An 18,173-nucleotide genomic window follows, 5' to 3' on the forward strand; every position below is an offset into this window, starting at 1 on the left:
CACGTTCGTAGAGTTGGATGCTGGAAAGGCCTGAGAGCCTGAGCATCTGCAGGTGTCTGGCCTGGGAAAGCCGCCTGTATCCCGCTGTGAACACCCCTCCTGCTGCACCGTGACAGGGCACTGGCAGGCGGGAAAGCCTGCCAGCCAAGTCAGCAGAGGTTCGTGGCAAAGGCCTTCATAATGGAGTCACAGACTTGGCTTTCTGGGAATCTGAGTGGCTAATGAGGGGTCACTGGGGATGAGGACATGCTGCCAAGGCAACAGGCATAGGTTCTAACGGCAGAAATGAAAGATACCTTCTCCTTTCTAACTAGAGAAGGCATTTGGAGCAGACATGCCAACCTCCCCTTTAGACTCAGAATGACTGAACATCAGAATTGTAACTTTTCTTGGAGAACAGGTCCAAGTACCCCATTTTACAGATGAGGAAACAGAGGCCAGAGGAGCAAGGCAGCCTATCTAAAGCCTACCAAATGAGTCAGAGGCAGAGCCAGGAACGAGGTCCAGTCTGACTTCTAGTCCAGAGCCATAGATATTCTGAAGCCAAAAATACCACATGCTTTAAGACACACAGGAGAAGGCAGAATCAAGAAGAGTTCCAGGGAAGAAGAGGGCTGGAGAGTGGCAGATGCTGGAAACAGGTGGAGGATGCTGGGGACAGAGAGAACTCTAAATGTGGCATTCAGGAAGCAAGTGGAAATAGGACTGCCGCTGCAGGTGTAGAGAGTTGATGGAGAAGTAGGCATGCTCCTTTCACGTAAGGCCAAAAAAAAAAAAAAAAAAAAAAAAAAAAAAAAAAGATGGACAGAATTGGAGGTGTAGGGGAAGAAAATTCAAGAAGTTTTAGCTGAACAACCGCAGTCTTCTCAGCAGGTGAGGCAACTGCTGGAACAAAGTCTCCGTGGGGACTGGACTAAAGGTCGGTGCTCAGATCCAGACATGGACCTGTCGGGTGGCCAAGAGTCAATCTGGGGCTACTGAGGCTCAGGGAGCAGCTCGGGGGCTTGGACTCTGCTGAACCTGTGATCGGTGCTGATGCCAGAAGGCACAGACTGTAGCTCTCTCCAGCAACGCCTGGCAGGCTGGGACAAGCCGCAGAGGAAACAGATGGGCCTGCGTGTCAAGGGGAGGCCAGGGGACAGTCACAGGGGCAGGAGAATCAAAGGCCAAGTGAGGACACAGGTGAGGTGCCCTAGGCCTGGCTCGGGCTGGGAGGAAGGCCAGTGCAGGAGGAGGCTGGGAGGGAAGAAAGGGCAGAAGGAGACCACTGTGGGCCAAGCCCAGAGGGAGAGGAACTGGGAAAATGGAAGGAATCAAGGGAAGTTATCCTGGAATGGGGACTGGCAGAATTCTGGATCTTGGAGTGCGGGTGGTGACAGGACCCATGGGCATCTATGTGGGTCTTGTCAATGTGCTCGAATGAAGCTTAAATGACAGGAAACAGTGTCCAGAATATACAGGAGGGCCAGTAACTTCAGTCCTGAGGCTACCCAGAGGAAGAGAAAAACTGAGACACCAAAGTCCTCGAGGGATGCGAAGGACAGTCATGAGGTCAGAGGGTAGGACACTGGTCGGCCCAACTTCATAGGAAGCAGAACTGGACTGAGAGGCGGAAAGGGAAAAGCTGTTCTGCTCTTCTCCCGGGCCGGGTGGGCGGAGTGAGAGTCTCTGGCTGAGAAGTGAGAAAGAACCAGGAGGGTTCAAGGAGGACACAGTTTGAGGAAGACACAGTTTGAGGAGGACACAGTTTGAGGAGGACACAGTTTGGGGGCGGGGTGGGGTGGCATAACAGGAAGTCCTGAAGATGCAGAAGAAGTGGCTGAGGTTGAGGGACACGTCTGCACAGGGACACCCAGTGGGAGTGTCCACCCCAGAGGCACTGTAGCCAGGATGCATTCCCATCCAGATTCCAATCTGTCACCTAAGGACTCAGCATCTCACAAACATTCTCCAGTAGACCTAATTCCCAGGCACCAATTTTGTACATCTTCACCTTACAAATGTCACATCTCACCTGACAACTTCCAGATACAATCAGGAAGTATCTGGTAAGTATCTTCCAGTAGACAGCCTTAACCATTATGAGGAGCTCCAGGTCTCCAGCTCAAACATCCTGACCAGGGAACCCAGCCTTCAATACACTGTCTAAAATAGTGCTTCCCCTTCCCCCCCGGCTACCCCTTCCTCGCCTTTGATTTTTCTTGACTCCTATTACCATCTGGCATATGACATATCTATGTGCACTGCTTTATCCGCAACGCTCAGCACAGGGCCCAGTGCATAATGGGCACTCCATAAATAGATTTAGATTGTCGAATAAATTATCTTTGAAACCCCAAGCTAGATTTTGCCGGGAAGGGGAACTATGAAGTCATTCCTGCTTTTAAAAAGAGTGGGTCTGAGCTGTGTGGAGTTCACTCATTCTAACATCTCCACTGTGAACAGTTCTGTCTCAGGCAAAGCAAGTAAAGAGCTGACCTAACAGCCTCCTGGAACCGGCAAGATGGTTCCCGGCAACACCAAGATCTGCTCCGACCCCATCCACCCCCAACCCCACTAAGCCTGGCTGGCATTCAGCTCCATTCACAGCACCTGCTCTCCACTTAGGCAGACTCAGCAAGAAGATGGTGGCGCAGCTTCTTCTGCTGGCTAAAAACAAAAGCAGCACCATTAAAAGAGTTTCTTTCTTCTCTTTTTCCTTTTTTTTTTTTTTTTTTTTTTGGAGACAGGGTCTTACTCTATCACCCAGGCTGGAATACAGCCACTAGGGAGGCTGAGGTGGCAGGATTGACTGAGCTCACTGCAGCCTTGACCATCCAGGTTCAATCGATCCTCCTACCTCAGCCTCCCTAGTAGCTGGGACTACAGGCACACACCACCATGCCTGGCTAATTTTTGTATTCTTTGTTGAGATGAGGTTTTGCCATGTTGCCCAGGCTGGTTTTGAACTCCTGGACTCAAGCAATCCACCTGCCTCAGTCTCCCAAAGTGCTGGGATTACAGGCATGAGACACTGCCCCCAGCCTAAAAGAACTTCTATAATGATGTTTCTTCTTTCTACCTTTTCTAGAAATGTGCTTACAATGCATCCCTGATGCATCCCATTCACATCCTCTCCTGGTTATTGGCCACCTCAAGGGTGAGGCATCCTACAGGCATTGTGACGCATGGCACTTGGGCACCACCACCACCATCCCAATGCCTGTTACTGGCACAGTATCACAGTTTTACTCCTGTTTTTCTCTACCCATTTCTAGCAACTGTGGATGTGCAATTAGCAATGAAAAGCCAATCTGTTCTGAAATGAATCAAAGCAATAACTTACCGCAACCTGGGCAGAATCGAGGAACTGGAGGCCAAAGTAATCTGTTTCCACAAGGTCCAAGTGATACACAATCTGATCAAACAAATCCTGGCCTTTGGCATGTTTCTGAAAGACAATTGGGAAGATGAAAAAACTTAGGGCGAGACAGCTAGATAAAAAAAAAAAGGTTAAAAAAAACTCCACTTCTCTTTGTAAACTGCATACATGTCAGCACACACAAATTTTTAAATTAGTAATTAGTTTGATTATAAGTGTAATACAAACTCATGATTAAAGAAACTCAAATGCCACATAATAGCATAAAGTTAAGAATCTAGATAACCCTGTTAACTTCTGCTAGTCTCTTTTTACAAAAAGAATACTTTTTGGATGAATACCTACATGGGAAGATACGCTTTGCCAAAATCAGACATGCTTGAAGAAGGGTATAACAGGGCCTTACTCTAGCATAGCGAAAGCTGGGCTGTTTCTCAATGCAGGCAACCTTACTTAGGAAAGAAAGCTCATCCTCTGAAATCGGCTCTTCCAGCCTTCCGATTTCACAAAGTAGGTAACCAATTCTCAGGGACACCCAAAGACCTGCTGGAGGCCACAGGTCATGAACCAGGACTCAAAGTCAAATTCCAGGTTCATGCCAAGGTTTTAACCATGTGGTATACACATGTGGCATGAGCACAAGAAAGCAGTCGGAGAAACAAGGGGTCAAGTCCTGCATTTGCCACTTGACTTCATACAAGTCACTCCTCCTAACGCTTCTATTCCTGACCCTGTAAAATGGGCCTCAGGATACCTGCTCTCCCCACCTCTCCTTGGGAAAACTGAGAGAGAGTTCGAATGAGAAACCATTGCAAGAGTACTAAAGTCTTTGACAAATGAAAAGGCTTCCTAAAAGTCACCCAAGCAGAGCAGACATGCTTCTCAGATAAAATGACATCATTGTCAATGGATCCGAACACAAATATGTTTAAATCTAAGTGCCACAATCACAAAGAAAAATAATAAACCCAGCTCCATATGATGACTCCAGTGGCAACTCCTTATTATGGAAACTGGTAAAGAAAGGGAAAGAATCCAGCACTGACTCTCCCTTTAACTGCAGCACTGGGTAACCTAGGAGTAGACGGCAGCATATGCAAAAATTAATTCAAAGTGCATCAAAGACCTAAATGTAAGAGCTAAAACTATAAAACTCTCAGAATAAAACATAGGCATAAAGCCTCATGACTTTGAATTAGACAATGATTTCTTAGCTATGACACTAAAAGCACAAGCAACAAAAGAAAAAATAAACTGGACGTCATCAAAATGTGAGACTTTTTTTTTTTTTTTTTGCTTCAAAGGACATCGAGATGTGAAGAAAGCGCAGACAACCCAGATGGGAGAATATGTTTGCAAATCTAGACTTTTAATCTAGAATATATAAAGAACTATTACAACTCAATAACAAAAACACAAACATCCAATTTAAAAATGGGCAGAGGTTATATATAGCTAGTTCCCCCCAAACATACAAATGGTCAATAAACACATGAAAAGATGCTCAGTATCACTAGTCATTAGGGAAATGGACATCAAAATTACAATCAAATACTACGTCACACTCACTAGGATGGCTATAATTAAAAAGGCCGGGCACAGTGGCTCATGCCTGTAATCCCAACAATTTGGGAGTCTGAGGCAGGCGGATCACTTGAGATCATGAGTTCGAGACCAGCCTGGCCAACATGGTGAAATCCCACCTCTACTAAAAATACAAAAATTAGCAGGGTGTGGTGATGGGCACCTGTAATCCCAGCTATTCAGGAGGCTGAGGTGGGAGAATCACTTGAACTGGGGAGGTGGAGGTTGCAGTGAGCCGAGATTGTGCCACTGCACTCAGCCTGCGCGACAGAGCGAGACTCTGTCTCATAAATAAATAAATAAAAGGACAGATCATAACAAATGCTGGAGAAGTAGAAACCCTCATATACTGCTGACGGGAATGTAAAACTGTGCAGCTGCTTTGGAAAACAGCCTGGCAGTTCCACAAATGGCTAAACATAGAGTTCGTTACCACAAGACCTAGCAATTCTACTTCTAGGTACGAGAAATGAAAACATATGTTCATGTAAAAACTTGTACACAAATGCTCACAGCAGTATTATTTATCATATTCAAAGGTAGAAACAACCCAAATATCTATCAATTGATGAATGGCTCACAAAACGCAGTATAACTGTACAATGGAATATCACTTGGCCGTAAAAAAGAATGCAGTGCTGATACACGTTTCCACATGGACGGGCCTAGAAAACATTATGCTAAGTGAAAGAAGCCAGACACCAAGAGCCACCACACATCAGATGATCTGTTTATAAGAAACCTCCAAAGTAGGGAAATCTATAGAGCCAGAAATTAGATAAGTGGGTGCTTCGGGCAGAGGGGTTTGGGGGATGAGAGCTAAGGGGAGTATGGTTATTTGTGAGGGGGAAGGGGGATTTAAATGAAATGTTCTAAAATTGGTTGTGGTGACAGCTGCACAACTCTGTGAATATACTAAGAGCTGCTGGATTGTACACTTTAGATAGGCAAACTGTACGACATGTGAATCTAAATAAAGCTTTTAAAAACAGTAGGTCAGTGGAGTTTTTCTTTATTGAAGTATTTCAACAAATAAATGAAGAAGAAATAACAGAACTGCAATATCATTACTTTGCAACCCCTAATGGGTGATAGGCTCTAAGCACTGAACATCAGTGGCTACTAACATTATGACAGGAGACAACCAGACATTACGTACCTCCTGATAAGAACACCCCATCACCTAAGATGTAACCTTGCTCCCCAACCTCTCTCTCTGCAAGATTTAGCCTGTGAGAACCACTCAGGACAAATGATCTCATTTCTTTTTTTTTTTTTTTTTGAAATAGAGTTTCGCTCTTGTCACCCAGGCTGGAGTGCAGTGGTGCAATCTTGACTCATTGCAACTTCTGCCTCCTGGATTCAAGTGATTCTCCAGCCTCAGCCTCCCGAGTGGCTGGGATTACAGGCATGTGCCACTAAGCCCGGCTAATTTTTGTATTTTTAGTAGAGGTGGGGTTTCATCATGTTGCCCAGGCTGGTCTCAAACTCCTGACCTCAAGTGATCTGCCCACCTTGGCTTCCCAAAGTGCTGCGATTAGAGGCGTGAGCCACCGCACCCAGCCAAATGATCCCATTTCTTTAGGAAAGAGAAGAGATAGAGGGGATATCTACAGATTAAAAGAGATGTAAAAGACATGTTTTTCTTTTTTTTTCTTTTTTGAGATGGAGTCTTGCTCTGTCACCCAGGCTGGAGGGGCTGGAGTGCAGTGGCGCGATCTAGGCTCACTGCAAGTCCGCCTCCCAGGTTCACGCCATTCTCCTGCCTCAGCCTCCGGAGTAGCTGGGACTACAGGCGCCTGCCACCACACCTGGCTAATTTTTTGTATTTTTAGTAGAGATGGGGTTTCACCGTGTTAGCCAGGATGGTCTCGAACTCCTGACCTCGTGATCCGCCCGCCTCAGCCTCCCAAAGTGCTGGGATTACAGGCGTGAGCCACCGCGCCCAGCTAAGACATGTTTTTCTTAAAGGCTAAATGAAACTGCGATGTATAAGGATGCACACTTGGGTGATAAAACTAGAGAAGAACAAGGAAGTGGCCACAATAAAGTCAGGTAATTGTTGATCTTGTGGCAAGGTTACACTAAGGGTTTCTGGGCGGTGGGCAGGGTCCTCCCCTGACTGTGTAGTGGTACCAGGATGTCTGCCTTCTCGTAACCCAGTAAACTGGGTACCTTTGTTTTCTTTGTGCAGCTGTATTTGTGTGACACACACAACAGCAATAACACAAAGTAAAAACAAAAAATGCAAACTGCACCATGGGATTACAGCCTTCAGGCTCTTTCCTGCCTCGATATACTCCGCCAAAGGCAACAGGTCAACAGAAGCAGAAGGTAGGATGTGCAACTGAAGAAAGCAGGCTGGGGGGATGAGACGGCCTCATCTCTCCACCACAGGGACGCAGAACTATGACACATCAACACTCCAGAATACTGCTCAGCCATTATAAAAGACAGAGATAAAAAACAAGGAAAATGTTAACGACAATGTTAGGTAAACAGACTTTAAAGGAATAAGCAAGCTGTGATTACAACTAAATAAAAATACATATGTGTTATGTACATAGACTGCTTGATAAAAACAGGAAACTTGCTAAAATGAAAATAGTTGTACAGATGCTCCTTATGATGGGATTACATCTCAATAAACCTATTATAAGTTGTAAATGCACTTAAGGCCAGGCACGGTGGCTCATGCCTGTAATTCCAGTACTTCAGGAGGCTGAGGCTGGAGGATTGCTTGAGGCCAGGAGTTCGAGATCAGCCTGGGCAACAAAGCAAGACTCTATCTCTACAAAAAAGTAAAAACAACAACAACAAAAAATTAGTTGGGCATGGTGGCATGTATCTGTAGTCCTAGCTACTCAGGAGGCTGAGACAGAAGGGTCTTCAACTTGAAGTTTGAGGTCGCAATAAGCTGCATTGTACCACTGTACTCCAGCTTGGGTGACACAGTGAGACCCTGACTCAAAAAAAAAAAAAAGAAAAAAGAAAGAAAAGAAAAGAAAAAATGCACTTAATACATCTAACCTACTGAACATCACAGCTTAACCCAGCCTACCTTAAACATGCTCAGCAAAAATCATTGAACGCAAAGCCTATTGTGTAATAAAGTATTGAATATCTCACGTAATTTATTGAATAATGTACTGAAAGTGAAAAACAGAATGGTCGCATGAGTACCCAAAGTATGGTTTTCACTGAGTGCATTATTACTTTCACACCATCATAAAGCCACAGAATCCTTAGTTGAACCACTGTAAATTGGAAATCATCTACATTAGGACGGAGCACAGAGAAACCGCGGGTGGCTCTGTTCCCAAGTTTTTTTTTTTGGTTTTAGACAGGGTCTTGCTTTGTTGCCCAGGCTGGAGTGCAGTGGCAGGATCATAGTTCACTGTAGCCTCGAACTCCTGGGCTCAAAGGATCCCCCTGCCTCAGCCTCCCCAGTAGCTTGGATTACGGGCACACCCCAGTACATGGGCTAATTTTAAAATATTTTGTAGAGGCGGGGTCTTGCTATGTTGCCCACGCTGGTCTTAAAAGTGATCCACCTCGGCCTCCCAAAGCACTGGGATTGGAGGCGTGAGCCCCCATGCCTGGCTTCTCCCCAGGTCTGAACAGTGATCTTCTGGCAGTTGTCAGAGACCAAATACAATTTCTTAAAAATCACCATTCTGGTACTTTTCCTTCTTGACCTTAACAACCTAGCCTTTGGGTATTTTTTTCCCTATTACTATCCATCACTACTGGCTCTACACAATACCTATTATCATGGCTCCAGTGCTTCATTAGAGAATCTGCTAGTGGGACAGAACTAGTTAAGAAACACTTTTAGAAGCAGGATGTGGCAGAAAAATTGGGCCAGGAGGAAGTAAGAAACCTGTGCTCTAGTCCCAGATGCACCACCAACTGCAACCCTTAAACAATTCACAATTTCCCCAAATCCATATTGCCAACCCAGACTTATCCTGCAGCAGCAAATCTGCCATGGTGCCCTGAATACACAGGGCCACCAAAACTCAAATGGCCCCAAATCCAACCTGTTCCCCACCTGGGTCTCTCTGTTTTGGTTCCGGACTGACCATCCCATCACTCACAGAGTATTAACTGAACCATCACCGTTCTACTTATGTAAAATGAAGGGGGTTAGCCTAAGTTTCTGTCTAGGTCATTCCAAATCTCACTTTTCTGATGTTTCTAAAATGGCTCTTAGTGTAGAAAGGGCTCGAGGTGGAGGTTGGGGAAGGGATTTTTCGAGGGGTGGCAGGCCTCTCCTGCCATGCCAGACGCTCACTGAGCTGGCTCGGGGGTGGAAGACAGCAGGGGCTGGGGGATAGGTACCATCTCAATAACTCTGATGCCTTTTTTATATATCTGTAACTGCCCCTCCCATATGTCCCCTAAGCATGTTCTTTGTTTGCTACCTTCTGCTGGAAGAGAAAATTCCTAACAGCCCTTTCCAGCTTCAAGAATAATCTGGTTGAATTATGAGGGCTGGAATGGAGGGGTCCTCCAAACAGAGGATCCCAGTGGGTTACCAGGTAGAATGAAGACAAGGTGATCGAGGTCACTGCCCTTGAAACCACCATCTCTCACTCTTCCCAGCCTGCAGTGTGCCCTCTCAAAACTAAGACAGCTCCAGGTAACTTACTTTGCCTGCACTGCCAGCCTGGACACCTCACCTGGGGTAACTCCTACAATTCCACAAACTACCATCTCAGGCTTAGCCCAAACATTCCGTCTTTCAGGAGCCTCCTCAACTCTACTCCCGCCCCCGGAGAAGTAAATGCTCCCTCCTCGGCATTCCTGTAAGCAGGTGTGTGCCTTAAGTATATACACACTCATCACACTGCACTGCAGCTGCCTGTGCTCCTGGGTCAGAATCCTACTTCTGACTGAGAGCACTCACTCCCTGAGGACAGGGACCAGCTGTGTTCATCTGAGTACCCACATTTCTGGTCCCTCTATCCCCAAAGCACAGTGCCTGGCTGGCACACAGCAGGAGCTCCATAAATGACTATTTTACGCAGGGGTGGGTGGGTGGATGGATGGATGGATGGATGGATGGATGGATGGATGTGAATGGAAGGATGGATAGCAGCAGGAGCAGGGTAAGGTCTGGGGCCAAGAAAGAGATGTTTTGGATGAGCCATGCTACAACACTGACAACAGACTGGTGATGCTCTATCAGCAGCAGGCCTAAAAAAGAGGATACACTCATGAAAATCTTTTCAAATTAAGTATTCCATGAATAAGCACTGAGGGAACCGTGTGCACTGCCAAGGCTGTTTACCTAAGCATAATTTTGTTGCCATTATGCGACTCGCTGTCTAGTGATTATAACAGAAGGTGAGTTACTGTGACAAGCCTGGAAAGCCATTTCTTGTTGCCTTATCGTTACCCAGGTCTCCCTCTCTGTGATGAATTCATCCACTTATTTAACAAATATTTGCCAATTGCTCATCAAGTCCCAACCACCACTCTGGGTGTTGTGGACACAACTCACATTACTCCCTCACTATGGGAAGCCCTATAGGAACTAAAGGAAGTTCTCTCTGAACAAGTACTTCTCGAGGGGCCAAGTCATCCAAAACAGGGTTGAGACTCAAACCCAGAGGGAGCAACGCCACTTCCCTCCCTGCCTTCTTAAGCAGAATGTACTGAATGTAACAGCTAAGTTGGGATCCCCATTCTGAAATGCAATAATGCTCCGTCTCCTTCCAGACTTGTATGGTGAGCTGTTCCCAAACACAGCAGCCTCCAGAGAGCTCCTACCTTTGAGTTCTTGCATCGATGTTTTCTAGTTTTTCTGCCAACACATTAACTTTTCACAAAGACCAGCAACTGGTGGTTTTGAGTCAGTCTATGCAGCAGCTCCTTCTGATGACATGAGCTAAAAATAACCCAGCTCATTAAAATCATGTGTAAAATAAGAGTACACAGTTGCCAGTGTAAGACTCGGGTGGGCAGGCAGTCAGCAGGAGAAGGGATGGACATTGGGATATCTTTGCTGGCCAGCCTGAGATTCTTATTTTGCTTATTCACTGGTTCCTAGCTGTGCTCCTGATAAGGGAGACTGCTGGACAGTTGGTGTCTTAACTGCCCCCCAAAATAAATGAACTATCCTGACCTTCTTAGATAAGATGCTGCTGACAATGGTCTGACTGCAACCTGACCCAACTGCAACATTAACAGGTCGGATCTGGTCCTGGAAGAACAAAGAAGATAGACGTCAACCCGTCCAAATCTCATTAGTCTCAATAGCGTAAGATGCCAGGCATCCCAGGCAGGTTTGAAAGGAGGAAATAAGCTGTATGTGAGCATGCCAGTCAGATGTATACATCCTACTTGTGAACTGAATTGCAAAAGCACGGTGCCTATGCAGGCAAAGTGATCTCAGGAACCATCTCCTTGAGGGTAAACGTGGCTCTCTTCTATCTACCTGCCCCACATCCATCAGATGGGTGTGTCTTTCTTTTTTGAGACAGGGTCTTGTTCTGTTACCCAGGGTGGAGTACAGTGCCATCACGGCTAACAGCAGCCTTCACTTCCTGGGCTTGAGCAATCCTCCCACCTCAGCCTCCCAAGTAGCTGAGACCACAGGTGTACTCCACTATGGGGTCCCACTGTGTTGCCTAGGCTGATCTTAAACTCCTGGGCTTAAGTGATCCTTCTACCTCGGCCTCCCAAAGTGCTGGGATTACAGGTGTGAGCCACCAATCCTGGCTGGTAAGTCTTTCTGTGGCCAGCTTTGGGAAGGCCTCTTCCCTTCCATCTCCATCACAGCTCAAGTCATGTGACTTTGTACCTGGACTACAGCAACAGGACCCCCAAGTGGTCCCATGCTACAGTTTGAATAATGGCGTCCCTCCACATTCAAACATTGAAAACTAATATCCAGTGTGATGGTATGAAGAAGTGGGGCCTTCAGGCCCCATCACTAGGGCTCTGCCCTCAGGAATGGGACTAGTACCTTTATAAAAGACATTGAAGCCAGCAGCCTTGCCCCTGCTGGTGCGTGAGGGTGCAGCAACAGGGTGCCAGCCACGAGTACCTCACCAGCCACTGAATCTGCCGGTTCCTTGATCTCGGATATCCAGGCCCCAGAACTGTAAGAAAAAGTGTCTGGGCCAGGCATGGTGGCTCACGTCTATAATGCCAACACTTTGGGAGGCCACGGCAAGAGGATTGCTCGAGTCCAGAAGTTCCTGACCAACCTGGGCAAGACAGGGAAACCCCATCTCTACAGACAATAAAAAAAAAAAAAGCAGGTGTGGTGGTATGTGCCTGTAATCGCAACTACTCAAGAGGCTGAGGTGGGAGAATCACTGGAGCCCAGGAGGTTGAGGCTGCAGTGAGCTGTTCATGCCACTGCACTCTAGCCTGGGTAACAGAGCAAGACCTTGTCAAAAAAAAGAAAACAGAAAAAGAAAAACAAGGGAAAGAAGGAAAAAGAAAGGAACGAAAGAAAAGAAAGGAAAGAAAGTTTCTGTTGTTTATAATTAACCCATTCTAAGGTATTTGGTCGCAGTGGCCCAGAAGGACTAAGACACCCACCCCGCAGTGGGCCCCTCCTGACGCCCATCTTCCCTGTGTTTGCCAGAATGCTCTTTCCATAAACACAGCCCTTGTCTCCGTCACTTCTCTGCTCAAAAAACATCCACCAGGGAATGAAGTGCAGGTTCCTCAGCCTGGTGTCAGGGACTCTGCACCCACCAACCCTGCCCAACCTAATTTAAGTTTTATCCCTCCCAGGACCCTACGTGTTCCCTGGGCTCTGGTCAAACTACGAAGCATGTTGTTCTCCAAATACAAGGCCCACCCCTCCATGCACCGCAGGCCCCACCTCTCAGGCTTGGCTTGTGTCCTTCCTTTGCCTAGGATGCCCTTCTCCCGCACCCCCATTCCTTTCTCCACCTGCAGCAAGCCAGTCTCCAGGGCCAATTTCAAGTAACATTCTTCATTATTCAGCTTCCTTGTTGGCAGCACCCTGCCCTATTCAGATTTGCTTCTCTGCCAGCTGACATTCTGAGGCTCAATAAACATAAACACTAATGTTGATTAAGGAGAATCCTCAGTTCCTACAACAGTCTTCAAACAACTCACTTTTCAGAAGCCTGATCTGCCTGGTCCAAATCCGTCGGAATTCTCTGTAGCTGGCCAGGACCTGGATGCAGAACCCTGTTATTCCTGTCATCCCTTCCAGACCCCTCGTCTGTCCTAATGCACACTAAGACATTGATGTTTTGGAAGCCATATCCCACTGTGGTCTATCCTTGTGGCTAACAAAATGCTATGCCTTTTATGTACAAAATGCTAACAAGTCCTGGGTTAAAAAAACAACCAAAATAAGTGTAATGATGGTTTCTAACCCCAAGTGCAGGCTTTGCATTTGTTCCAACTAAATTGCATCCTATTTAAATTGGCCTATGATCTAAGCCTATTAAAAACATTACAAGTCTCAGTTTGTCATTCCACTTATCAGTAATTGATCCCTGTTTTACAACACGTGGGAAATCTGCTAAGCAGGCCTGACGTGGGGACTGGTGGTGCTGGGGTATCTTTCTTTTCTTCTACAGTACCCAATGGCACCTGTCCGATGGTAACTTCAACCGCAGGCATGACTGCACACAGTTGTACCACATGGGGCTGTGCCCTGGGACTCTGTGAGGCAGAAATGGTGGGTTGGAAACTAGTTCTACCACTTCTCTAGCAATATGACCATGGCCTTAGGCACCTCCAGGTCTTGGAGTACTCTCATCTGCCCTGTCACCCTTGCTAAATCATGCTAATAATGAAAACGCAAGATAGCAAATGAGCATACACTGTGCACTGTGGTGTTCCATACAAAGGAATTATTATGACTTTCATCGAAATCTATTTCTCCCACTTGTCCACAGGAATAACATGGTGTGCTTTTTGTCAGATGCTTAATAAAAATAGAGCTATGTGAAGTTTAGTAATTTCGCTGACAGAAAAATCGAGGTTAGTCCAGTTTGGGGACTTTTGTAAACCCATGTTCATCTCTAGAGATCAATTCCTTCTTTTCCAAGTCCTTAAACACCCCTAGTTTAAATCGCTGTTCCAGAGGTCCACCTGCGATCAGCAGTTGGCTTCCCAGCCAGCAGTTCCCAGAAGGCACCAACCTCAAGGCCTTTTTCAGCTATTTCTAGGAAGTGTTGATTTCATGATTAGTTGCCAGCTCTGCCCTCCCCCCAATAATTTGCCATTTTCTATAAGCCTTGGCAGGAAACTAGCCATATATATATATAAAAATATAAAAATATATATATATATCACACACACACCCCACTAAGTGACCCAGGAGTTCCCATTGCCAACACTGCTAAGTCGTCATAAACAAATATAAAGTTTACTCTTGGACATCATAAATACAAATCTCTGAAATTACCAAATAGGTTATCTTTATATTTAATCACGAGTAAGAAATACCATCTCAGCCATCAGGAAGATTTGGTGACTTAAAACTAGAAAGCGATGATGCAAAGACCATGCAGAAGTGCCCCTGATCTACTGGACTTACGGCCAGGCTGTCCAGCTTATAAATTTCACCTCCCAGTTGAAGAGTGCCTCCATGTTACAAAGGTTCCATGACTCCATTTTGCAGAGGAGACTGAGCCTCACGGAAGTTACGTCATCAATTCATACCACTTGTAAGTGGCAGAACTATAATAGGGGCCCAGCCTTCCTGATTTTTAGGACAGAGTTCTTTCTATCTCATCCCACTACCTCTCTAGCCATCTCATTCACCTCTTTAGCTCCAAGCACATACAATATGCATTGCAAACAAGAAATATTTCTTAAGCCCAATTTAACACTTAAATACTGAAAGCCTACTCCACGCATGGTCTTGGCTCGGGTTGGGATACAAGGCCACACACAGTCCAATAAACAGATCTCACGGTGGGGAGGCAATTCCCAATTCCCACTTAGTCTGAAGGGCAGGAAAGCTGCAGCACTGTGAAAAGCAGATTATTTGCTCACAAACTAAACACAAGCTAAGACACTCTAGTGAGGAGGGATGTCAACAGTCTAGGCGGCTCCTGGAAACTCAATTCTGGTAAAACAGAGCACATGTTATTAATTTCCTGACTTGCCTGGCTAACAATCTCTTAGAAATCAGAGGAAGCAACAAAACAACAGTCCTTAATTTTGATCAACAAGGAAGTAAGAACAATCTTAGAAGAAAGCGACTGCCTGTCATCTTGGTGTGCGAGTCCGTGAAAGGAGGCATTGATGATCGGTTCCACGGACGACCAGGGTCCTCCTCACTCCATGGGCAAGGAGCTTCCAATGTGCTGTAGGAGGGCCAGACAGGCAGATTCTAGGCTTAACTGTTCCACCACAGAACCACAGCTGCACTGGCTTCGACTCATGGAGAGATCAATTTAAAACACCGAGACTTTGTGTAGGGTTATTGATCAACTATTGATCAGCCTCTGTTCCAGGCCGACAAACTGTCCTTAGGCCATGCTGTATTTAGATCTCTGCAGATTCAAAGCGCTCATTTTTTCCCTTTAACAGCACCTCCTTCACAGGGCTGCTATGAGGACTGTGTGACCCCACTGGTCACGTTCCTATGAACCCTCTTTCAATCAACATAGAATACCTAACATCTGCTAGGGACCTCAATTCCTGTCTACCTATAGCACTATCCAAACATGTCTAACACTAGTAATTCAATAGTTTACGAATGGGTTTCCCATTTATTCCTCAAGACACTCACTAAAACCAAGGATACCTGAAGTTACTTGATTCTGGCTGCCCTGAGACTTGGTTTCACCCATCACTTTTTCTGGTCACAATACTAGCAGATACACTGGCTACTATACTATCCCTACTGACAGGGACATTAACAAAATATCAGGCTGCCTCCCTAACACAAAGGTCCACTGGACAAACTTCTTTTAGAGTTTGTATTGGGAGTCTCCCACTGTTGCCATTATCACCGGGCAAGGCAAGTCATGTAAACTGTCACAGTGCTCTTTCCCTGTAGAGTCTGCTCAAATCCCTCATGAATGGGAATGGGGAGGCAGAAGATACCCTGAATGACCTCTAAGGCAGGTGCCTCCCATCCCAGTGTCTTCCGTCTTACACCAAAAGACAAGCAAATACATGGGGACTTAAAAGTACCAGGTGCCCAAACACCTAAGGTGGCAGTTTCAGTGTTACTCTTTTAAACTGTGGAGCTTACAAACATGGCTGCAAATTCTCTGACACTCTTATCAAGAGAGGGGGTCTCTGCCCTTTTCCCCTGAATCTGGAAGAGGCTGGCACTGCATCAACCAAATCAAATATGGTGTTAATGATGTTCTGTGATTTCCAAGGCTAGGTGACAGTTCTCCTGGGAAGCTTGCTCTAGAAGAGTCAGCTACCATGTGAAATGTCTAACTACCCTGAGACTGCCATGTTTAAGAGGCCACAAGCAGGTGTGTCAGTCAACCATCCCAGGTGAGCTCAGCCTTCCAGCAATCCCTTCCAAGACACCAGACGTGTGAGTACAGCCATTTTGGACACTCCACACGAGCCCACCTTCCAAATGAGTACCCCTTGGTCAACACAAGGAGGAGCAGAAGAATCTCCCAGCTGTGAGCCCTGCTCAAATTCTTGACCAACAAACAGAACCTATCATGATAAATGTGGTTGTTTCACAGCACTAAGCATTGGGGGAGTTTGTTATGCAACAAAAGATTACCAGAATGAAAACCACATGTATACATAGATGCAGTGTGTGTGCATGGTATTGTATGTGTACATAAAAGATTTTGTATTTACGATATTTTTCATAATTTAAAAAATGTTTCTTCTTAGGACATCCCCACACCATGACGTTAACTTAGGTTTCATTTGCTTGAAGACAAGGAAGCAGAATAAGCATATGCATTCTTTTTTTTTTTCCTTGAGACGGAGTTTCACTCTGGTTGCCAGGGCTGGAGTGCAGTGGTGCGATCTCAGGTCACTGCAACCTCTGCCTCTCGGGTTCAAGCGATTCTCCTGCCTCAGCCTCCTGAGTAGCTGGGATTACAGGCACCTGCCGCCATGCCCGGCTAATTTTTTGTATTTTTAGTAGAGATGGGGTTTCATCATGTTGGCCAGGCTGGTCTCCAACTCCTGACCTCAGATGATCCACCTGCCTCAGCCTCCTAAAGTGCTGAGATTACAGGTGTGAGCCACCGTGGCTGGAAAACATACGCATTCTTTAAAAAAAAAAAAAAAAAAAAAAAAAAAAAAAAAAAAAAAAAAGGCCGGGCGCGGTGGCTCAAGCCTGTAATCCCAGCACTTTGGGAGGCTGAGACGGGCGGATCACAAGGTCAGGAGATCAAGACCATCCTGGCGAACACGGTGAAACCCCGTCTCTACTAAAAAAATACAAAAACTAGCCAGGCGAGGTGGCAGGCGCCTGCAGCCCCAGCTACTCGGGAGGCTGAGGCAGGAGAATGGCGTGAACCTGGGAGGTGGAGCTTGCAGTGAGCTGAGATCCGGCCACTGCACTCCAGTCTGGGTGACAGAGCGAGACTCCGTCTCAAAAAAAAAAAAAAAAAAAAAGATAAACTAAAAACTGTTTTTTGAAGGGCACTAACTCTATTTAGGAGAAAGATGTTAACGATATTGGACTCTCTCAGGCTGCCTTACACTAAATCACCAACTCCATATTAGAACTCAATAAACAGCACTGAAAAGAGTAGAGAAGGGGATGTACAGATAAAAAGAACTTAAGAGACATATCTACTAGATGCAATGTGTGGTCTGTAGTAGCTTCTGGTTTAAACAAACCAACTATAAAAAGGTTTTTAAGACAACTGCACTAAATCCATGAAGGACTTTGTATCAGATGACATTAAGAAATCATTGTTGGCCAGGCACGGTGGCTCACACCTGTAATCCCAGCACTTTGGGAGGCTGAGGCAGGTGGATCACCTGAGGTCAGGAGTTGGAGACCAGCCTGACCAACATGATGAAACCCCATCTGTACTAAAAATACAAAAAATTACTCGGGAGGCTGAGGCAGGAGAATGGCGTGAATCCGGGAGGTGGAGCTTGCAGTGAGCCGAGATTGAGCCACTGCACTCCGGCCTGGGCGACAGAGTAAGAGTCTGTCTCAAAAAAGAAAAAAAAAGAAATCATTGTTAGGCCAGGTGTGATGGCTCATGCCTATAATCCCAGCACTTTGGGAGGCAGAGGTAGGTGGAATGCTTGAGCCCAG

At 46.0% G+C, this 18,173-nt stretch overlaps 1 protein-coding gene across 3 annotated transcripts in view; it reads right to left on the reverse strand.

The window, feature by feature from the left end:
• The window catches only part of EPB41L4B (erythrocyte membrane protein band 4.1 like 4B), a 152,833-nt gene that overhangs the window by 107,291 nt on the left and 27,369 nt on the right, over positions 1 to 18,173 (reverse strand). For all 3 annotated transcript variants that reach the window (XM_007968475.3, XM_007968474.3, XM_007968476.3), the window contains exon 2: positions 3,326 to 3,430. In XM_007968475.3, the coding sequence (XP_007966666.3) occupies positions 3,326 to 3,430 (105 nt within the window). The remainder of the gene's footprint in view (positions 1 to 3,325; positions 3,431 to 18,173) is intronic.

The sequence above is a fragment of the Chlorocebus sabaeus genome, chromosome 12, assembly GCF_047675955.1.
Source record: "Chlorocebus sabaeus isolate Y175 chromosome 12, mChlSab1.0.hap1, whole genome shotgun sequence".
In the NCBI taxonomy this organism is placed as follows: domain Eukaryota; kingdom Metazoa; phylum Chordata; class Mammalia; order Primates; family Cercopithecidae; genus Chlorocebus; species Chlorocebus sabaeus.